The sequence below is a fragment of the Pygocentrus nattereri genome, chromosome 22 (assembly GCF_015220715.1).
Source record: "Pygocentrus nattereri isolate fPygNat1 chromosome 22, fPygNat1.pri, whole genome shotgun sequence".
In the NCBI taxonomy this organism is placed as follows: Eukaryota; Metazoa; Chordata; class Actinopteri; order Characiformes; family Serrasalmidae; genus Pygocentrus; species Pygocentrus nattereri.
The window spans coordinates 310,834-330,089 of NC_051232.1; the positions used below are offsets into that span (position 1 = coordinate 310,834).

The following is a 19,256-nucleotide window of genomic DNA, read 5'->3' on the forward strand; positions in this document are numbered from 1 at the left end:
TCATTGTGGTTTTGTAGCTAATAGGAAAAAGGCTGAGGTAAGAAAAACAGGAGGGGGCACCACCCCCACCCTTTACCCAGGAGGAGGAGCTGCCACTGTCACAGAACAGTGGGAGGCCCATCACTCATGGAATCACTGGAGGGAGCTCATCTGAGCCATCACCCCCCCCCAGGACACACCTCATCATGTTAAAGGCATCTTCATTCCATTTATTAGTCCATAGACTGTGAACTGCATTGATCTTCTTAACATGGTTAATGCCTTCTCCACAGTGATTGGTGGTGTGGTGCAGCTACATGAGCCTCCTGCAGTTATACCTTATCTTAATGTTCCCAAATCTTACTTGATGTGTATAAATGTCTGTTTAACAGATGATGATGAAACAATCTCTGCTGCCTCCGAATGGGAGGATCCTGGGAGGCCTGTGGAGGTACAGCATCTGTTGAATGTGTTGGTCACAGTATTTAATTTGATTAAAGATGTGACTGCTGATCAGGAATCTGATGAGGAACCATCCACCTCCAAAGCTCAGCTTGGAACAGTAAGAAGGCTTGTGTCTCAACAAATATCAAAACTCTTCAGAACACAAAGCTCTTCATTCGAGCATAACATGGTATTTCTGTTAAAGAAGGTTCACCTAAAAAACATATTGAAGTGTGATCTTCAAGAGGAGCACATACAGCTGCAGATAAAGCAGACAAGACTGGAAATGGAGTTGCTGGGATATAAATGAAAGGTGAGTGTATCTATTTTTACCCAGAATAAGGACAAGAAAATTCACTTGTTGGCATTTTTTACTTCAGGAACTAAAGATCATAGACACAGTTTAAATTGTCCTCAGTTTTATATGGTAAAGGGCAGATGGGGGAGGAAAGGGGGGGGGATCAATCAGCGAAAGGGACTGCAGATTGCTGACCAATCGACTGTTTCTGTGTTCGGGTAAATCCACACGAGGTTCCTCCTCACCGTTTGTTTGGGGTATGGCAGGATGTTGCTCCCTTCTTATGGTGGCAATGTTGCCCTCTCTGGGGTGACCCTGAGCCCCCGCAGGCACTGAAACCTGGCCCTGAGGATCCCGATGGTTGCTCCTGTTCTGCAGAGGGCCAGGCTCAGGGTCAGGTATGGTGGGAGGAGGCCGTCGTTGTCCTGTCAGCACACAGGGGTGCAGTGGTTTAAACCTGAAACAATGGAACGACACACTAAACGTGAACCACACCCATCGCTGAAGTCCACAGCCTTACCCTGATCAAATGCACTGTGTAGTGCAGACTCTCGGAAAACCCTGGCGTCATGTACAGAGCCTGGCTGAGTGCCTTCAACATCAGAGTAATGCTGGTGGCCTCCCAGGATCCTAATGGAGGAGAACATGAGTTTGTAATGTATTAAATATTAGTCCCTTATTTTTTAAAATGTAGTAAATCCATGATCCGTACCTGGATATTACATAATCCCCTTCATTTCCGGCAGGTGCTTTAATTGGAATGTGGGTTCCATCCATGCATCCAGTGAGGTGGAAATCCTAAAACATTAAGCAGAGCTGTTTATCGTCCACTTCCCATTTGTCTGATAATCTTCTCATCTTTGTTAATGAAGACAAACCTGCAGTTCTGTGGAATTCCTCTGTGATGTTCATTACAGGCTTGTGCCCAGGGAGCACCACAGAACTGTACAGCAGCTGTTTTAAAGCTGGGCGCGCTCTGCGGACTGACCGGCCTACAGTCGCCTTGCCTGTGTGTCCAGCGTCACCTACGCTGTACAGAAAAGAGCCACTGGCCAAGAAACGCAGAGCAATGCATGAAGTCTGGAAGACGTGAGGGCCCATCCAGGATGTGAGATCTTTGAAACGTGTGGCTTTAAAATATTGTTTAGATGTAAAACTGGCTGCCAGAAAAAACGGTAACGTTCCAGGAGGAACGGGTCGGGAAATGAAAGCCTGTCTAATCTGGGTCTAATTACTGGTTCAGGACGAAGAGCTCTGCCAATGATCTCAACTGGACCCTGGAGAGAAGGACCCTGAGTGCGGAGGAAGTTGACCTGCCAGCGAGCGGGTTAGCTTCAGAGCGTACGTTGCTATAGTAACTGACTCAGGTTGTCTCTAGGCTCGGTTTCTGGAGCGGAAGGCCGAGTTTTCGTTAACTCCGAGTTTACTCATCTGCTTTCTAGAATGCCCCTCGGGTTCTTCACTCCAGAACCGAGAGCCCATGAGCCGTCACAGCAGGACACGCTGTTCAGGAGGAAACGCGAACCTCTCACGTTCTCATATTTTGGTGGAGGTGCCCTGCGCTTCACTTCCAGTTGTTTGGCGCCCTCTGCTGGTCAGCGGCGGTTTGAAGGGAGCTGATATTAATATGAAAGGCCAATAAATCAGAGTTCGTACCCTATAAACCCCAGGGTTACACCCACATTCACCCCAGGGTTAGACCCACATTCACCCCAGGGTTACACCATTCACCCCAGGGTTACACCCACAGTCACTCCAGGGTTACACCCACATTCACCCCAGGGTTACACCCACATTCACCCCAGGGTTAGACCCACATTCACCCCAGGGTTACACCCACATTCACCCCAGGGTTAGACCCACAGTCACCCCAGGGTTACACCCACATTCACCCCAGGGTTACACCCACAGTCACTCCAGGGTTAGACCCACATTCACCCCAGGGTTACACCATTCACCCCAGGGTTACACCCACATTCACCCCAGGGTTACACCCACATTCACCCCAGGGTTACACCCACAGTCGCCCCAGGGTTACACCCACAGTCACCCCAGGGTTAGACCCACATTCACCCCAGGGTTACACCATTCACCCCAGGGTTACACCCACAGTCACTCCAGGGTTACACCCACATTCACCCCAGGGTTAGACCCACATTCACCCCAGGGTTACACCCACATTCACCCCAGGGTTACACCCACAGTCACCCCAGGGTTACACCCACATTCACCCCAGGGTTACACCCACATTCACCCCAGGGTTACACCCAAAGTCACCCCAGGGTTAGACCCACATTCACCCCAGGGTTACACCCACAGTCACTCCAGGGTTAGACCCACATTCACCCCAGGGTTACACCCACATTCACCCCAGGGTTACACCCACAGTCGCCCCAGGGTTACACCCACAGTCACCCCAGGGTTAGACCCACATTCATCCCAGGGTTAGACCCACATTCACCCCAGGGTTAGACCCACATTCACCCCAGGGATACACCCACATTCACCCCAGCTCAGACCCACATTCACCCCAGGGTTAGACCCACATTCACCCCAGCTCAGACCCACATTCACCCCAGGGTTAGACCCACAGTCACCCCAGGGTTAGACCCACATTCACCCTTCCCTTCCCTTTAAACCTCTAACTCTGAAAATTCGGTGGAGCGGCCCTTTGAACTAACCCTTTCCCAAAGCTCAGCTCGGGTTATGGATGAAAGTATGAAAATGACGTGTATTCCCAAAAAACAGAAACCTCCTAATACCAAATTTAACAGAGCGGCTCTGCTCCAGACGTGATAAAGACGTGTTTTTAAAGTCTATTAATGGCAGAGAAGACCCCAAAGACCCTAAAAAAGACCCCCTTTTCCAGATTTATCAACCTACCTATAAAAACCAGGACACGTGTGCATAGTAATAATAATAATAATAATGATAGTAATAATAATAATAATAATAGTAATAATAATAATAATAATAATAATAGTAATAATACTACTACTAATAATAATACTATTAGTAATAATTATACTAGTAATAATAGTAATAGGTATAGTTAAGTTATATATATATATATATATATATATATATATTAAACAGTGTTGTGGGGAGTTCCCCTTTAAGGCGCCCAGCACTGTAGTAAGGCGTTCCTCCTCGGCGGGAATGAGGAAGCGGGGAAAGGATCTGGAAACCAGCCTGAGACCAGTTTGCCTTCGTTCAGCGTCTGGAAAACCGTAAACAACCGAGCAGATTCCCGGGAATACTCACACATAAACAAAGCCCGGGTTAGCTTCCCATTAGCTGGCTGCTTGTTGGAATTGCCCGGTCCACCTTAAATGCTGCAGCAGTTCTATAAATAAAGCCTCGGGCTGCACCTGGAACTGCCGCACGATTTAAGGTGGACCGGGCAATTCCAACGGGCAGCTGAGTAACGATGTGGGGATTAAGCCTGAGCTGGGAGATGATGTGAGAGCTCTGTGGGGGTCTCCACCCGCCCCACCCCCCCTCAACCCCACCCCACCCCACCCCATCCCCCCTCATGAGCGGCAGCGCCACGTGTTTGTGTTTGTGGTGACGTCAGAGGCCGCGCTGAGCGCAGGACACGAGCGGAGTCGCCATTTCGGCTCATTCCCGTGCGGCTTGGCTGCGGACGCGACGCCGGACTCCGCCGGGACTCGAGTAAGTGCGCTCAGCTCGAAGCTTTTGGCTACGACGCGTTATAACCGCGGCGTATGGACTGGACCTTCCGTTAAAGGGCCAATGCCCTGCGTTTTCACTGCATCGTGTGAGCGCACAGCGGAGTTCGCGCCGGTTCCTCGCGGGTTTGTGGCGCGTGTTGGCGTTTTAGAAGAACGATATGACGGTGTAATGGATTCTGATGGTTTAACCGGTGACCAAAGGCTGGCTCTAATGGTTCCTAATGGTATTCCACAGGAAACTAGTGGTCTCTGGGAAGTCGGTCCCCGCTGAGAAGCAGAGCCGTAGGGTTTTAGTCCTGATCCTGATTTTCTGTCCGCCGAGTCCGACAGGCTGTTACTCTTCCTTCAAAGTCCACTACTGTTTAGAATCTCCACATAATTAACCGGTTCAGATGTAAACACAGCGGCTCGGAGTGAAACGCTCTGTTCTAGATAAACTGACCGAGTCAGAGCCGCTCACAGTGGAGGTGATGGGAACCAGACGTCCCCCTCTAAAAGCTCCTCACAGTGGTGGTGATGGGAACCAGACGCCCCCCTCTAAAAGCTCCTCACAGTGGTGGTGATGGGAACCAGACGTCCCCCTCTAAAAGCTCCTCACAGTGGTGGTGATGGGAACCAGACGTCCCCCTCTAAAAGCTCCTCACAGTGGTGGTGATGGGAACCAGACGTCCCCCTCTAAAAGCTCCTCACAGTGGTGGTGATGGGAACCAGACGTCCCCCTCTAAAAGCTCCTCACAGTGGTGGTGATGGGAACCAGACGTCCCCCTCTAAAAGCTCCTCACAGTGGTGGTGATAGGAACCAGACGTCCCCTCTAAAAGCTCCTCACAGTGGTGGTGATAGGAACCAGACGTCCCCTCTAAAAGCTCCTCACAGTGGTGGTGATAGGAACCAGACATCCCCTCTAAAAGCTCCTCACAGTGGTGGTGATAGGAACTAGACGTCCCCTCTAAAAGCTCCTCACAGTGGTGGTGATAGGAACCAGACGTCCCTCTAAAAGCCCCTCACAGAAAGTTCCTACATGAGCTGGTTCTGAATTCACTGCCTGATGACTGAGACGCTGTTTTATGAGAGTTTAGAGAACTTCAACTCCATTCATGGTGGAGGGAGACATGCAGGGCGCTGTGCGGCAAAATAGTCCCCAAAGAAAACTCATTATTCCAGATTTTCCACTGTTTTCCATCATCAACATTCCGTATAAACTCAGAAGACTCGTGTAGGTTCTCTGGTGGTTCTGGATGGTAAATAAAGTGTCTATACCTGTGTTGTAGTCATGGCGACGCCTGGTTCCCATCACCACCACTGTAAAGACGTCTGAACCACTTCAGACCAAACCGTCAGAACCTCTCTGACTGCACCAGCTTTAACCATGTTTAGATGTTTAATAAAGGAAAATGTTGTTTTTCTATGATATGGGCCCTTTAATACGTGTGTATTAGCATGGCAGTTGTTGTAATAAGACGCTTTATTAAGCCGTGTAACGTAAAGGGGTTATTAAAGGGGGTTTTCACACTTTCTCACTGAGATCTGATCTCTTTGTGATGTCACAGCATGGTTCTGCGAAGCTCCGCCCTCTCGCTGCTGCTCTGTGTGGGACTCCTCCGTTCATGTCCAGGCAGCGCGTCCCCGCGCCGGACCGGGTGCACGGTGGAGCGGCGCAGGGCCGACTGCAGCCACCTGAAGCTGAGTGACGTCCCTCCAGACCTTCCTCGGAACATCAGCTGCCTGGACATGTCCCATAACCGGCTGACCACCCTGGACCCCACGGCCCTGGGACGCTACCCGGATTTGGAGCGCCTGGACGTGAGCTACAACTCCATCACGGCGCTGGCACGGGGACTGTGTGACTCGCTGCCTCACCTGCGGCGCCTCAGCGTCCAGCGCAACGAGGTCCACCAGCTGACCCAAAGCGACCTGCAGAACTGCTCCGGCCTGACCCACCTCGACCTCTCGGACAACCGGCTGAAGCTCCGCGGCGAGCCTTTCTCGGTCCTGAAGGTAGGTCCTCTCACGCAGAAGCCGGACGCTCAGCTGTCCACCACTGAGCAGCGGCTTGCGCTTGACCCAGAGCTTAAAGGGCCAGTTGCTGCGTTTTTTTTATTGTCTGTTTTGTGTGTCAGAAAGCGGTCATAGCCAGCTGAAGTGCTGTAGGTTGAAGGAGCGCACGGCTGTGAATGGGTTGGTCTGTATGACGTCAGAAAGTATCGATCATTGTTATACGTAATCACGTGTGTTTATTCATTGATTAGTTTAACATTTTGAACACAGAATAAACTTTAACAGCTTGTTCTGCTGCTACGCTCCACAGTACAGTGGTGTATATATAACATCCACGGCTAGACAACTTCTTCAGCGTCCGAAGCGAAGTGTTGACCTGGGATTATTGGAGCTAGGCCTTCAGTTCAGTTGCTTATTTCTGCTATGGGGATTCTAACAGTGTTAGCTCTAAGCACCGTGGCTGTTCTAGGTTAAACGCAGGTACCGAAGCCTGAGAAAGACGTTAACTCCTCCAGTAAAGAGTCCATAGAGCTGCTGCTGTTTCCTCTGATTCTAACGACTGACTGAAACCATCACAGCTCGTATCCACAGTGACGTATCTAGAACTTCTAAAAGATCTGTAGGGACATGGTTTTTTCTCTCAAATTTGGTCCCAGCTACTAAAAAGTCCAAGCAAGATCGGTTGGTTCCACAGCGTCTTCCTAACTCTGTATTTGGTTAGTCTGGCACGTTAGGCCTTCTGTCCAGCTCCTGAAGTCCTAACCAATGGCAGAGCTGGCTTGGCTGTATCTTTGTAGATACACTGAAGGAGCAAATGCTGATTGGATAATTTGCCGTTGGGTGTTTTGAGAATTTAACCCCTTTGTTTACGACCAATACTGAGAACCTTGAGCCACATGGATGTGACTGGTGACCCCTGGTCCGGGCCGACTGGGCCCGTCTGAGGGGACGTTCTCTCTCAAATAGTTTACAGTTTACAGTTTACAATAAGTCATATTGAGCACCAAACCACATCGACCAGTCTACACAGAGCTGGATGCTGTTTGAGTGGGTTGAGAGGATTTTGGGGGCTGTATTTACAGAAAAGATTTGGGTGACTATTGACTTCTAGTGTTAGTGACGTTACCCTGTCATTAGGACCACTCACATTGCGATATTGTTAATGAGTCATGGTTTATTGCTTCATCGCTGTGTCTTCAGGCTCGGCTCTGGTTGTGATGGCTCCTGTTATGATGTTTGAGGAACGTTTGGGGATTTTCCTGGTTATTTTCTGCTGAATCAGCAGACTGAAGCTCCGTGTGTGATACAGACACTGTTGACCTACTTTACTGGATCGGTGTGAATCACTGGGTGGAGCAGCAGTGTTAATAAAACCCGTCGACTCCTTTCAGTGTCAACACCAACGGCAACATCAGAGCATTTATCCTTCCATTCTGAACCGGCTCTGCCGCACTGCTCGGCTGGTTACACCGGCTGCCGACGATCACGGCTCAGCGTCTGTGTTTCGGTTTCTTCAGCTGCAGTAATTCCAGTCCTGAGCATTAATACAGTTTAATCCTGTTTAGTCGTAATCGCTAGTTCTTCAGTTCAGGTTCTGAATTAACATGTAGTTACAAAAACAATGAAGTGGGTAAGATAAAACATTAAAGGTGCAGTGTGTAAAGTTTAGGGGCTCTATGGTTCTTTGCATCATGAAAAGGTTTTCCAGAACGTGATGTAGATGGTTCTATATAGAACATGTTTTGCAAAGGGTTCTATGTAGCACCAAAAAGGGTTTATGTTTTGTAACAAGCCTGACATCATAACAACAGAAGAACCTTATTGGTGCTACGTAGAACCCTTTGCAAAAAGGTTTTATATAGAACCATCTACAGCACACTCAGCACAACACAGTTTGAAGAGCCATTACACCATGCAAAGAAGCCTTTAATCAGGCAAAGGGTTCTTTGAGAGTTCATGGTTCTATATAGAACCATTTTGTTGACTAAAGAACCCTTGAAGAACCATCATTTTTACGTTTGGGTCTAATCACTGTGTTTTGTGTCTCAGTTGACTGTAATATTTATCGTAGTTTATTTTCCTGTGTGTTTAAAATCTGTTCGAGGAGATGAAAAGCCAGCTATTGTGCAGGACAGTAATCCCGGTGGTCCGAGGGTGGACCATCAGTGGCGAATGGTCAGCAGGGTGCTGCTCGCTGTCTGGGACTAAAGGGAAATATGTGTAAATTTGAATTTTGGCCAAAATCCCTTGACAAACTCATGCCATTCCTCTGATCTTCTCTCTTCACGCAGAACCTGACGTGGTTGGACGTTTCCCGTAACAAGCTGACCTCCGCTAGCCTGGGCTCTCGGCCCCAGCTGCCCAGCCTGGTAACCCTCATCCTCTCTGGGAACGACTTCACAACCCTGAAGAAGGACGACTTCTCTTTTCTCAGCAGCTCCTCGTCGTTTCGGGTGCTGGGGCTTTCCTCTCTGCCCCTGAAGAAGGTAAGAACACAGCTGGTCCTCCTCCGTTCCGCTTTCACTAACCCAGAACCTGCGGAGGTTTGAGGAACAGGGTTGTAGCATGTGTGACTGGAGGAGAACCACCTCAGAGCTCCACATCTGTCCTCCTGGGCTGCTTTCTGAATGACAACACAGGATAGCCAATCAGAACTGAGGTCATTTACATACACCAGTCTTAAAAGAGTTTCCACAGCCACAACCAGACATGGCCGATCAGCTAATTAATGTTGTGCTTCTTTAGATTAGAACTGGAGCCGTGAGGGTAAATATCGCTAATGCTAGAAGTCAATAGTCACCCAAATCTTTTCTGTAAATACATCCCCCGAAATTCCCTCAACCAACTCACACAGCATCGGGCTCTTCATTAAGGTTGTGTCGACTGGTCGACACGGTTTAGTGCTCAGTTAAAAAAAGCACTGCTCACTGCTGCTCATCTCACTCTGACTGGACTCACGTGATGCTGGTTGTCATGGTAACATCCACTCTAAGTGGTTCTCCACGCACGAGCGTGATTTTGGATCTGATTATTTGCAGTGATCATGTAAACGGAGATTCTCCTGAATGTGTTAAATCAGATGGCAGAAAATATTTGCTAGTAAACACAGACAGTGTGTGTGCACGGATTAAACACTGAACAGAGCTGCTTTGGCAAATTTCAGCAAAATCCAGTCTTTGAGATGTTAAAAAACTATTACAGTGTTTTCATTTGAAATTGTTCATTGTAGACGTGTTTCTTTACAGGCGTCACCATGTCTGCAATACAATATACGCAAACAATATATACAATATCTCCAATGTTGACATTTTTCAGTTTTTGACATAAATTGAAAAATTCCTGTTACTCTTTACGTTGTGTGTCAATCTCATGATGAATGGACCAAAAGAAACGGCCCAAAATGACTTGTAAAAAGCTCTGGTTCCACCGCGTTGTGCTTTAGGTACTGTAAAATTACCCATTTGGATTTACGTCTTCCGACAGCAGCCATATGCTAAATATAGACATTGTATTTACTGTCCGGAACCACCAGAGAACCTGCACGAGTCTTCTGAGTTTAGATGGAATGTTGATGATGGAAAATAGTGGAAACCCTGTGTCACGTATCCCTCGGGCTCTGATTCCCACTTGGACTCCATTCCCCAGACTCCTCCAGAAAGTCACATGTCTCCTGCTACCCCTGACCTGCCTGCACGCTCCAGTCACCGGCCTCACTCTCCGGAATACTCATGTGGTTCACCGTAGCACAGGATCGGTGTGAAGTATTGTGTCGTTTATGGACACTGAGTGGTTTTATTGTATCTGCCTGATCGTTTCTGACCCGTTTGCCTGTTTACCGTTTACTTCTTTTCCCTTTCTCCATGTTCTGACCCGGTGGACTGTTCTCTGGACTTTTCGTGTCTCGTACTTTGGATTGTTTGTTTTGACCCACGCCTGTTTGGACTTTGAGCTAGGATTACGTTTGATTTATTAAAGTTTGCCTTGTTCTATTTTCCGCACGCGTCTGATTTCATCTGCGACGCTACAATCTGGAATAATAATAAGTTTCCTTTGGGAACTATTTGGCCTTAGAATGCACTGTGTGTCTCTCTCACACAAATGGGTTAAATAAAAATAAATATTTTACTCCAAACCCTTAATAGACCTGCTGTAATGCGGCGTCTGAGACCGTGTGCAGAGTGTGTTAGCTTTTAGTGTAGTAACAGTGTGACTCCTCTCACCACCACTGTGACTTCGGAAGTTTCTCTACAATAGAATTATTCCCCATCAAACCGCTCGGAGTGACTATTTTACATCTTAACCATTTAGTTCTGCAGAACCTTTGAACACTCCGTGGGATTCCCCTGTAATGTGGCCATGACTCTAAAGCTTATTTGAGTCTGTCTATTTCACAGTACTTCAGACCTTCCAGCCTGGACTCTAAAAGGAAGGCATACACAGTTAATGATGGATTTTATTTGATCTGTTATTTGTTGGTGTGTGTCTGAGAGAGTGCTACATGGAAACATGGAAAAGCAGAAGCAATACCTATTTAACACAAAAAGGAGTTAAACTGAAATAAAACCAATATTTGCAAATATGTAACGCTGAGCTGTAACCAGTTACTCAAAATAATTAGCTTCCATAAGTTTGAGCCTTCAGTCTTCGTTTACTGTAAAGCTTGAAATATTTGTCTGAACCCTGAAGCCATTATCTCCAAATTCCTCCAGTAGCCCAGGGAGGAATCAACCCGGACATCACAAAATAACCCACATGAATGTCTAAGAAGCTGCAGGCCTGGCGAGCCTCAGATCAGATCAGTGTCCGTGATTAGGCAGAGAGTTGGCGAAAGTGCCATCTCTTTTTTTCAGGTTGTTTTGGGAAAGCTGTATGGCGAAAAAACCTCTGCTGACCAAGAGAAACACAAAGGCCCGTCTCACATTCCCCAAAAACACCCTGAGCCCTTTTGTTTTGTGGACTGATTTTGGATTTTTTTGGATTATGGTATCCACAGCATTCCACTATGAGAACATCTTGCCAGTGAAACATGGTGGTGGTAGTGTGATGGTGTGTGCTTGGCTGCTTAAGGGTCTAGGCGACTATAAAGAAGAGGATCATAAATCTGGCTCTCTACCAGAAAGTCCTGCATCCGGTCATCAGTCCATGATCTGAAGCTCAAGCGCAGTTAGGGAATGCAGCAAGACAGCGGTCCAGAGAAGAAGAGCAGGTCCACGTCTGGATGACTCAAAAGAAGCAGAACAAACTTTGGGTTTTTAAGAGGCCCAGACATGAAACCCATTGAGATGCTATAGCACAGAGGTGCACAACTCTGGTCCTGGAGGGCCGGTGTCCAGCACAATTTGGAGGTTTCCATACTTAAACACACCCACTACACCTGTCAATTAACAGATAAATGTGATCAGGTGTGCCTTAGGAGGTAAATCTCCAAACTGTGCAGGACACTGGCCTTCTAGGACATCCCTGCCTTCTAGGACACCCCTGACCTTAAAGGACCTTAAAGTGTGGTTGAATTAAAGCAAAATTCCTCCACAGTGATGTGAAGGCCTAATTGCAGAACAGCTTTAGAGAGCAGTTTCTTTTCCATGTGGATATGAGAAACATCTTTTACTGTAATAAATGCAGTGATCATTTACAGCATTTAGCAGACGCTCTTATCCAGAGCGACTTACAATCAATTAAACTGTGTTTTGTGTTTCTTCATGTTCTCCTTGTCTTATTGCATTTTGATTGAGGACCTGAAACCAGGAATAGAGGAAATGAGGACGGAGCGTTACGGCACTGTTTATTATATTAGATTTTTTTTCTCATGAGCAGATGATTCATTATTGCTCGTGCTAGTAGCTCTTTGATTTCTCAATGTCGTCTGAAGGGGAACCGGGAGAGCACCCTGAAAAGGAACTGGATAATCGTACTTATTCCCATAACATGGACTGTCAACACATTTGCATATTAAAGATAATATTTGTCTTTGCTCCAATAATAGCAGGTGCTACTGGGTACCATTTGGACTGAATAGTCCAATAAAACAGTTATATATCCTGCCATAAAGGTTGACCTCGCCTTGTGTTAGTCTCATTAGCCCAGGAGAAAGGCAGGTCCACTGACCCAGTTTGAGCTTAACTTCAGATTGAAGAGACCTTTTAAACTATATTTAAATTTATCATATTAAATCTACAGAACATCTTAGTTATTCACTTCATCTTTATCAGGACTTACTGAGCTGCTCTGTGTAAATATGACAGAATCCATGGAACCAGAACGTGCTGAACGGTTTTCCGTGACCAGCTGTAGATCAAGCCATTGGTTAGTATGATATACGCTCAGTGAGCGCTTTATTAGGAACCCTGTACTGATACTGGGCAGGGCCTCCCTCTGCTTCACGTCATGGCTTCCACAAGTTGTTGGAAACTTTCCTTTGGGATTCTGATCCATGTTGACATGATCGCATCATGCAGTTCCTGCAGATCTTTCAGCAGCTTGTTCATGCTGTGAATCTCCGGTTCAACCACATTACAGAGGAGTTCTGCTGGATTCAGACTCAGGGTCTGGAAAGGCCACTGAAGAACACTGACCCATGTTCATGAAACCAGTTTGAGCTACTTTTACTTTAGGACATGGTGCATTATTATGCTTGAAATAGTCTTTAGAAGATGGTAAATTTTGGCCATGAAGGGATGAACATGGTCAGCAACAACACTCAAACAGACTGATTTGATGATTGATTGGTATTAATGGGCCAAGAAAACATTACACCACCTCCATCAGCCTGGACTGCTGACACAAGGCAGGTTGAGTCCAGAGATTCATGCTTTTGATGCCAAATTCTGACCCCACCATCTGAGCGCCTCAGCAGAAATCCAGATCCATCAGACCAGGCAATGTTTTACAGTCTTCAACTGTCCAGTGTTTGTGAGCCTGTGTCCACTGCAGCCTCAGCTTTCTGTTCTCAGCTGACAGAGGTGGAACCCGACATAGTCTTCTGCTGTTGTAGCCCATCCACCTCAAGGTTCGACATGTGCACTCTAAGATGTTTTTCTTTTCGCTACAATTGTAGGATGGTTATCAGAGTTACCGTAGCCTTCCTATCAGTTAGAACCAGTCTAGTTCTCCACTGACCTCTCTCATCAACAGAACAGCAGCTCACTGGATGGCTTTTTCTTTATTGCTCCACTTTGAGTAGCTGTAGCACCAACAATCACACCACAGGTATTCCTAATAAAGTGCATAATAAGGAATGTATAATGAAACGGGTCCAATAGCCTAAATCATTGGCTAGCATAATGACTTTGATCCAACACATGACATTTTTGGTGGGTACAGTGTAAACTGAAAAAGATTCCTAATAGATCAAACCATTGGTCAGAATAATGCGTAAGGAAATAGAGCGAGTAGCTCAGATTCTTGCTCCATATAAAATATAGATGCACTAGATCAAATCATTTCTAAGTATAATGTACAATGAGTTTGATCCAGTAGATCAAATCCTTACTTCATATAATGTACAGTGAAATAAATCTAATGTATATTGATGTAATCTATAGATGGAATAAATCAAACAATTGTTTAGTAAAATATCTACGGAAGTAGAGTCAACAGATTCAGTACCTGTATTTGTAATTACTATGTATAGCCTTTTGATATATTCTTAATCTGTTTTATTTCACAGAGAAAATGTATTATTTTTATTGTTTAATATTGGTTGGTTGCATTTAAGTTTTATTTCACAATGTGTAAATGGTACAATTGCACTACCAATAATAATGCCAATATTAATATATAACATACAATAATAAACATTTGGAGATAAAAATCTTCAAAACTCCAAGTTTCTTGCATGGAATATGGAGAAGGCTAGCACTGGTTGACCTTAGAACACAATTTGGATCAGGAGTTCAGGTGTATCTTAGCCGTAATATAACGTTTCTTTTACCATTCCAGGTGGAAAGTGGCCTCTTCAAGCCCATCGCTGGACTCCGAGACCTGGTGTTGGACGGCTGCAACCTCAGCCCTCAGTTCCTTAATAAACTGTGCGTTGAACTGTCACACATGCCTTTGAGGAACCTCTCCCTCCGCAACACTCAGCAAGCTATGCTCATGATAAACACCTTCCAAGGCTTGATCACGACTAACCTGACCACACTGGACCTCTCCAACAACAAAATAGCTGGAATTGCTGAAGGCTCCTTTCAGTGGCTTCCCCTGCTGGAATCCCTTTCTTTAGAGAACAACAATATAAAGAGTCTGACCAACGGAACCTTCTTAGGTCTGAAAAGTCTGATCAAACTTAACTTACAAAAGGCGCTCATTAAAACCAAGACGTCTCACTACCCGACAATAGATGACTTCTCTTTTCAGCCGCTGGTCAAACTGGAATATCTGTTCATGAAGGAAGCTTGCTTTAGCAAGATCAGTGAGAATATGTTTTATGGACTTAAATCTCTGAGAAAGTTGGACCTGAGCTGGAGCAAAACAGGTTTGAAGACAGTTGACAACACCACCTTTGCATCCTTGCGTGGATCTCCGTTCTTGCAGACACTCAATCTTACAGGAACGGGCATAACAAAGCTAGAACCTGGAGCTTTCTCACGTCTTGGAAGCCTCACCACTCTTGTGCTTAGGTACAACTTCATCTCGCAGGAACTAACAGGGGAGGAGTTCCAGGGCCTCAACAGTGTGGAGGAAATTTATTTGTCTACCAACCAGCAGAAGATCAGCTTAACCCCAGCATCTTTCATCCATGTGCCCACGTTGAGGATACTAACATTAAATCGTGCCCTGACTGGAACTCTATACATGGAACCATCTCCATTCAGACCATTGACCAACCTCACAGTGCTGGATCTCAGCAATAATAACATTGCAAACATCAACAGAGGCTTGCTTGAAGGACTGCACAATCTCAAGGTGTTGAGAATGCAGCACAACAACCTGGCTAGAGTGTGGAAGAACGCTTACCCTGGGGGTCCGGTGCTGTTCCTCAGGGACACTCAGAATCTCTCAATTCTAGAGCTGGATTATAACGGTCTGGATGAGATTCCGCTCAGAGCCTTGCAAGGCCTTTTCCAGCTAAAGGAGCTCAGTCTTAGCGGGAATCTTCTGAACTTCCTGCAGAGCTCTATATTTGATGACTTGCAGTCCCTGCGTTACCTACGGATGCAGAAGAACCTTCTGACGTCAGTGCCCATGGAGACGTTCGGCGTGCCACTGTCCAACCTGACTGAGCTTCGCATGGAGCACAACCCCTTTGACTGCACCTGTGACAGCATCCAGTGGTTCTCCGAGTGGCTTAATACCACCAACACCAGCATCCCTGGACGTGCACAAGGCTATATCTGCAACACTCCACCGGCATACTTCAACCGCTCCGTGATATACTTTGAGACAGACTCCTGCAAGAACCTTACTCTCTTCCAGGCCCTGTATGTGCTCAGCAGCACTCTGGTACTTGGTCTGATGGTTATCGCCTTCCTAGTACACTTTCAGGGCTGGAGGATTCAGTTCTACTGGAACATCCTAATTAATCGCACCCTAGGTATGAAGGGCTCTAGATATGAAAGGTTAGCGGAAGACAGATATGAGCATGATGCCTATGTTATCCATGCTCCTGACGACAGAGCTTGGGTGGAACGAAGCTTGCTTCCCTTAGAGGACAAAAATCTTACATTTTTCTTGGAAGATCGCAATGCAGTGCCAGGCTATTCCATGGTGGAGACCATTGTTGACAACATAAGGAGGTCAAGGAAGATCATATTTGTTGTTACAGAGGCACTTTTGGAGGATCCCTGGTGCAGACAGTAAGTCTAAGAATACCTCAAGCGCCACATGTCATTTTCACGGCAAGTGAAAAAGCGGAACCGAAAGACGTCAGATCATATTTGACCGCGAGCCAGTAGCCACTTCTTCTAGATCTACTTCCTCTAGAGATGTTCCTTCCTTGTATATTCACCAAAACAGACATTCACTTTAGCAGATCACTCAAGCTCATAGATCTTTCTTGTAGTGGTGTATTAATGTTGCCCTAGCCAGTCCTGCTAAATGCACACAGGATGCTAATTAAGAATTACTTTCCCTTTGTCGGTGCTATTGGCTAAAACATTTTCCTCCTGTCTCTCGTCACTCCTCAGGTTTAAAGCCCACCACGCACTGCACCAGCTGATGGAAGACAGCCGAGACTCAGTGGTCCTAATTTTCCTTCAGGACGTCACTGACTATCGCTTGAGCCAGTCGCTCCTGATACGGCGAAGCATGCTGAAATCACGCTGCATCGTCCACTGGCCTTTGCAGAAGGAACGCATTGTCGCATTCCACCAGAAACTGATGATAGCCTTGAACTCCAGCAACAGGGTCAGTTAAAGCCTGTTAGCGGAACATACAGCTGCAGAAATGCTGACGTGATAGACATCAGTAGCAAAATGCTGAGCAGCTGTTCTTCCAATGTCTCTTTAGTCACTAAAATCCCTCCTTGGCAGTTGCCTGGTGTTTTGAGTTACCTACCAACGAGGGAATCCCTGTTAAATCAGTGAGTTGTCACTTGTATTGACAGTTCTTTTTGCAGTGATAAAGACGGGGGGGTCTGTTCCAAGGTCTGTTCATATTAATTTTTACATTTTCTTTATAAAAGTAGGTGTTAGGGTGGTAGGTAAAGGAATTCTGAAGGTTCTGCACTACTTGGTGCTCAGAGGATGACGTGGTTTTGGTGAACGTTACCCGATATGAGCTCCAGTATAGAGAACTGAGCACTTATTTCATTTCCAGTCAAAATGGCCACTAAGTTCAAGTTATTCACTGTTCAGTGTCAGTAGAAAAGCAGAAAACATTTAACACACATTTTTAGCACCTCAACAACTAAACCCTAACATCACGTTTCTTCAGCATGTAATCTGTTCATTATTTGCCTTCATTACAGCTTCCATTCTCCAACGTTCAGTCTTCACGTTAGGTGGTATCTCCAGCTTGCCTTGTTTGATTTGCACCTTGTTTTTTTCTCAGTTAAAGCAGTTTATTGCTTTGTAGCGCCCTCATGTGGCTGGATAAGCTGGGTGAAGTGTATGGCAGGATTTATTCAACCACTTGTGCCCTCTGGTGATCATGGACAGGGAGCCAGGGGTCTGTAGTGGGCCTGTGATGGCACTGTCACATAAATAAACCTGTCAATACAAGCTATGAAAAAAGTCTTCAATTGTCCATGATGGAGAGATTGGTGGAAAAGATGTGTAGCAGGAGCCATTCCGCCTGAGTTCTGGTGTAAAACAAGCTTATAGTTGCCTGATATTTTGATATTATATGCAAATGTGTGGCACCCAATCATCGCCGTGTTGAAACGTTTCCAAAGTTGACGTGTTTAAGCCTTTTAACATGATTTTCTTGCGGTCCTCCATGATTTCTAGTGTTGAATAGGTGGACTTTGATCACTTCTCAGTTTTGTGTGTTTTCCATAGGGGTGTCCATCTGACTGTTTCACTGGAACAGTGGCCATAGGAGGGCTTAAAATATGCATCATCATAATGCAAACGGCCAGCGAATCACTGCTAGTTCACTGACGGCTTCCAGGTGATCATTTAGACTGTAATCAAGTTTAGTAAATTAGCTGTTCCAGCCCAACTGAACTGTATACGTACGGGTAACTATGGAAACCTGATCCTTTCTGTCTTTACTTGCCACCCTGGAACAGTTCTCCGTTTTACTGGAAGCAGTTCTGCAGTTCTGGACTAAAGCACGATTAGCTTGCGCTATAGATGATCTACTTTTCCCACATAATGTTTGCACTAATTTTAAACCCAGACATGATGTTAATACTGTGTGTAAATAATATTTGCTGATATTTTCGAAGCCTTAAACCTGACATTGTCATTTCCATTGCTCAGGCTTTGTTAGTTGCACTATACTGCCATCTAGTGGTGTTTTGTGTATGTTTTTTTTTTTTTAATAAAATGCAAAAAAGCCTGTTAGTAAGATCAAGAAATACAGAAAAAAGATGAAAATGCTTAATTTGTTGCACTAACATGCCTGATTTACAGCTCACTGACATCTGCCCTCATCTTCAGACTAAACATTTCCTCCAGATGACGCGCTTCAGTAACAGCCTTCAGCTCCTCTGGAATGTTCCCGAATTGTTAACTCCAGTGATGGAACTCCTTTGTTCCCTAAACTGACTTTAGATTTCATTCCGTTTGTACAGTAAATCTGCTGCCACAGTAAATAAGACAAGATAGTCCTTTATTAGCCCCACAGCGGGGAAATTCACAGGGTACAGCAGCAGCAGAGTAATGGGAGTAAGACACTCAGGAATAGAAATGGGAAACAGTATAAACATTATAAATAATAAAATAATTTTAAAATAAATAATAAAAAATATAAATAATAAAAAGCGCGATAGCGCTATTTCTAGGAGCCGGTCACTGAAGGATCTGCCCAGTGCTGCCAGAGTCTCCCGCATGGGGTGGGAGTCGTTCTCCAGCTTGTTCAGCATCCTCCTTTCTCCCACTGCCTGCACTGGGTCTAGAGGAGTTCCCGGGACCGAGCCGGCCCTCCTGACCAGTTTGTCCAGTTTCTTCCTGTCTGCAGTGGAGATGCTGCCGCCCCAGCAGACCACTCCATAGAGGATGGCTGATGCCACCACTGTGTCAGAAAAGGTCCTCAGGAGTGGCCCCTGCACTCCAAAGTCAGTCTCCTGAGCAGGTAGAGTCTGCTCTGTCCCTTCCTCTAAAGTGCAGCTGTGTTGTCTGACCGGCCCAGTTTATAGTTAAGGTGCACACCCAGGTGCCTGTAGGAGTCCACTCTTTCAATGTCCGTTCCCTGGATGTTCACTGCTGGAGGGGGATGTGTGCGCCTGCGGAAATCCACC

General features: G+C 46.1%; 1 protein-coding gene across 3 annotated transcripts; it reads left to right on the forward strand.

The window, feature by feature from the left end:
- The first annotated feature begins 443 nt into the window (after positions 1 to 443).
- Positions 444 to 18,355, forward strand: tlr3 (toll-like receptor 3). Of its 3 annotated transcripts, XM_037532942.1 has the most exons (6): positions 444 to 541; positions 629 to 736; positions 5,965 to 6,412; positions 8,704 to 8,898; positions 14,351 to 16,206; positions 16,537 to 18,355. In XM_037532942.1, the coding sequence occupies exons 3-6, from the start codon at positions 5,966 to 5,968 to the stop codon at positions 16,763 to 16,765; spliced, it is 2,727 nt and encodes a 908-aa protein (XP_037388839.1). In that variant the 5' UTR covers positions 444 to 541; positions 629 to 736; position 5,965; the 3' UTR covers positions 16,766 to 18,355. The 3 variants fall into 3 exon arrangements, with proteins under 3 accessions (XP_037388839.1, XP_017543896.1, XP_017543897.1); XM_017688407.2 differs by lacking the exons at positions 444 to 541; positions 629 to 736 and adding an exon at positions 4,268 to 4,396; XM_017688408.2 differs by lacking the exons at positions 444 to 541; positions 629 to 736 and adding an exon at positions 4,417 to 4,929.
- The last annotated feature ends 901 nt before the right edge of the window (positions 18,356 to 19,256 follow it).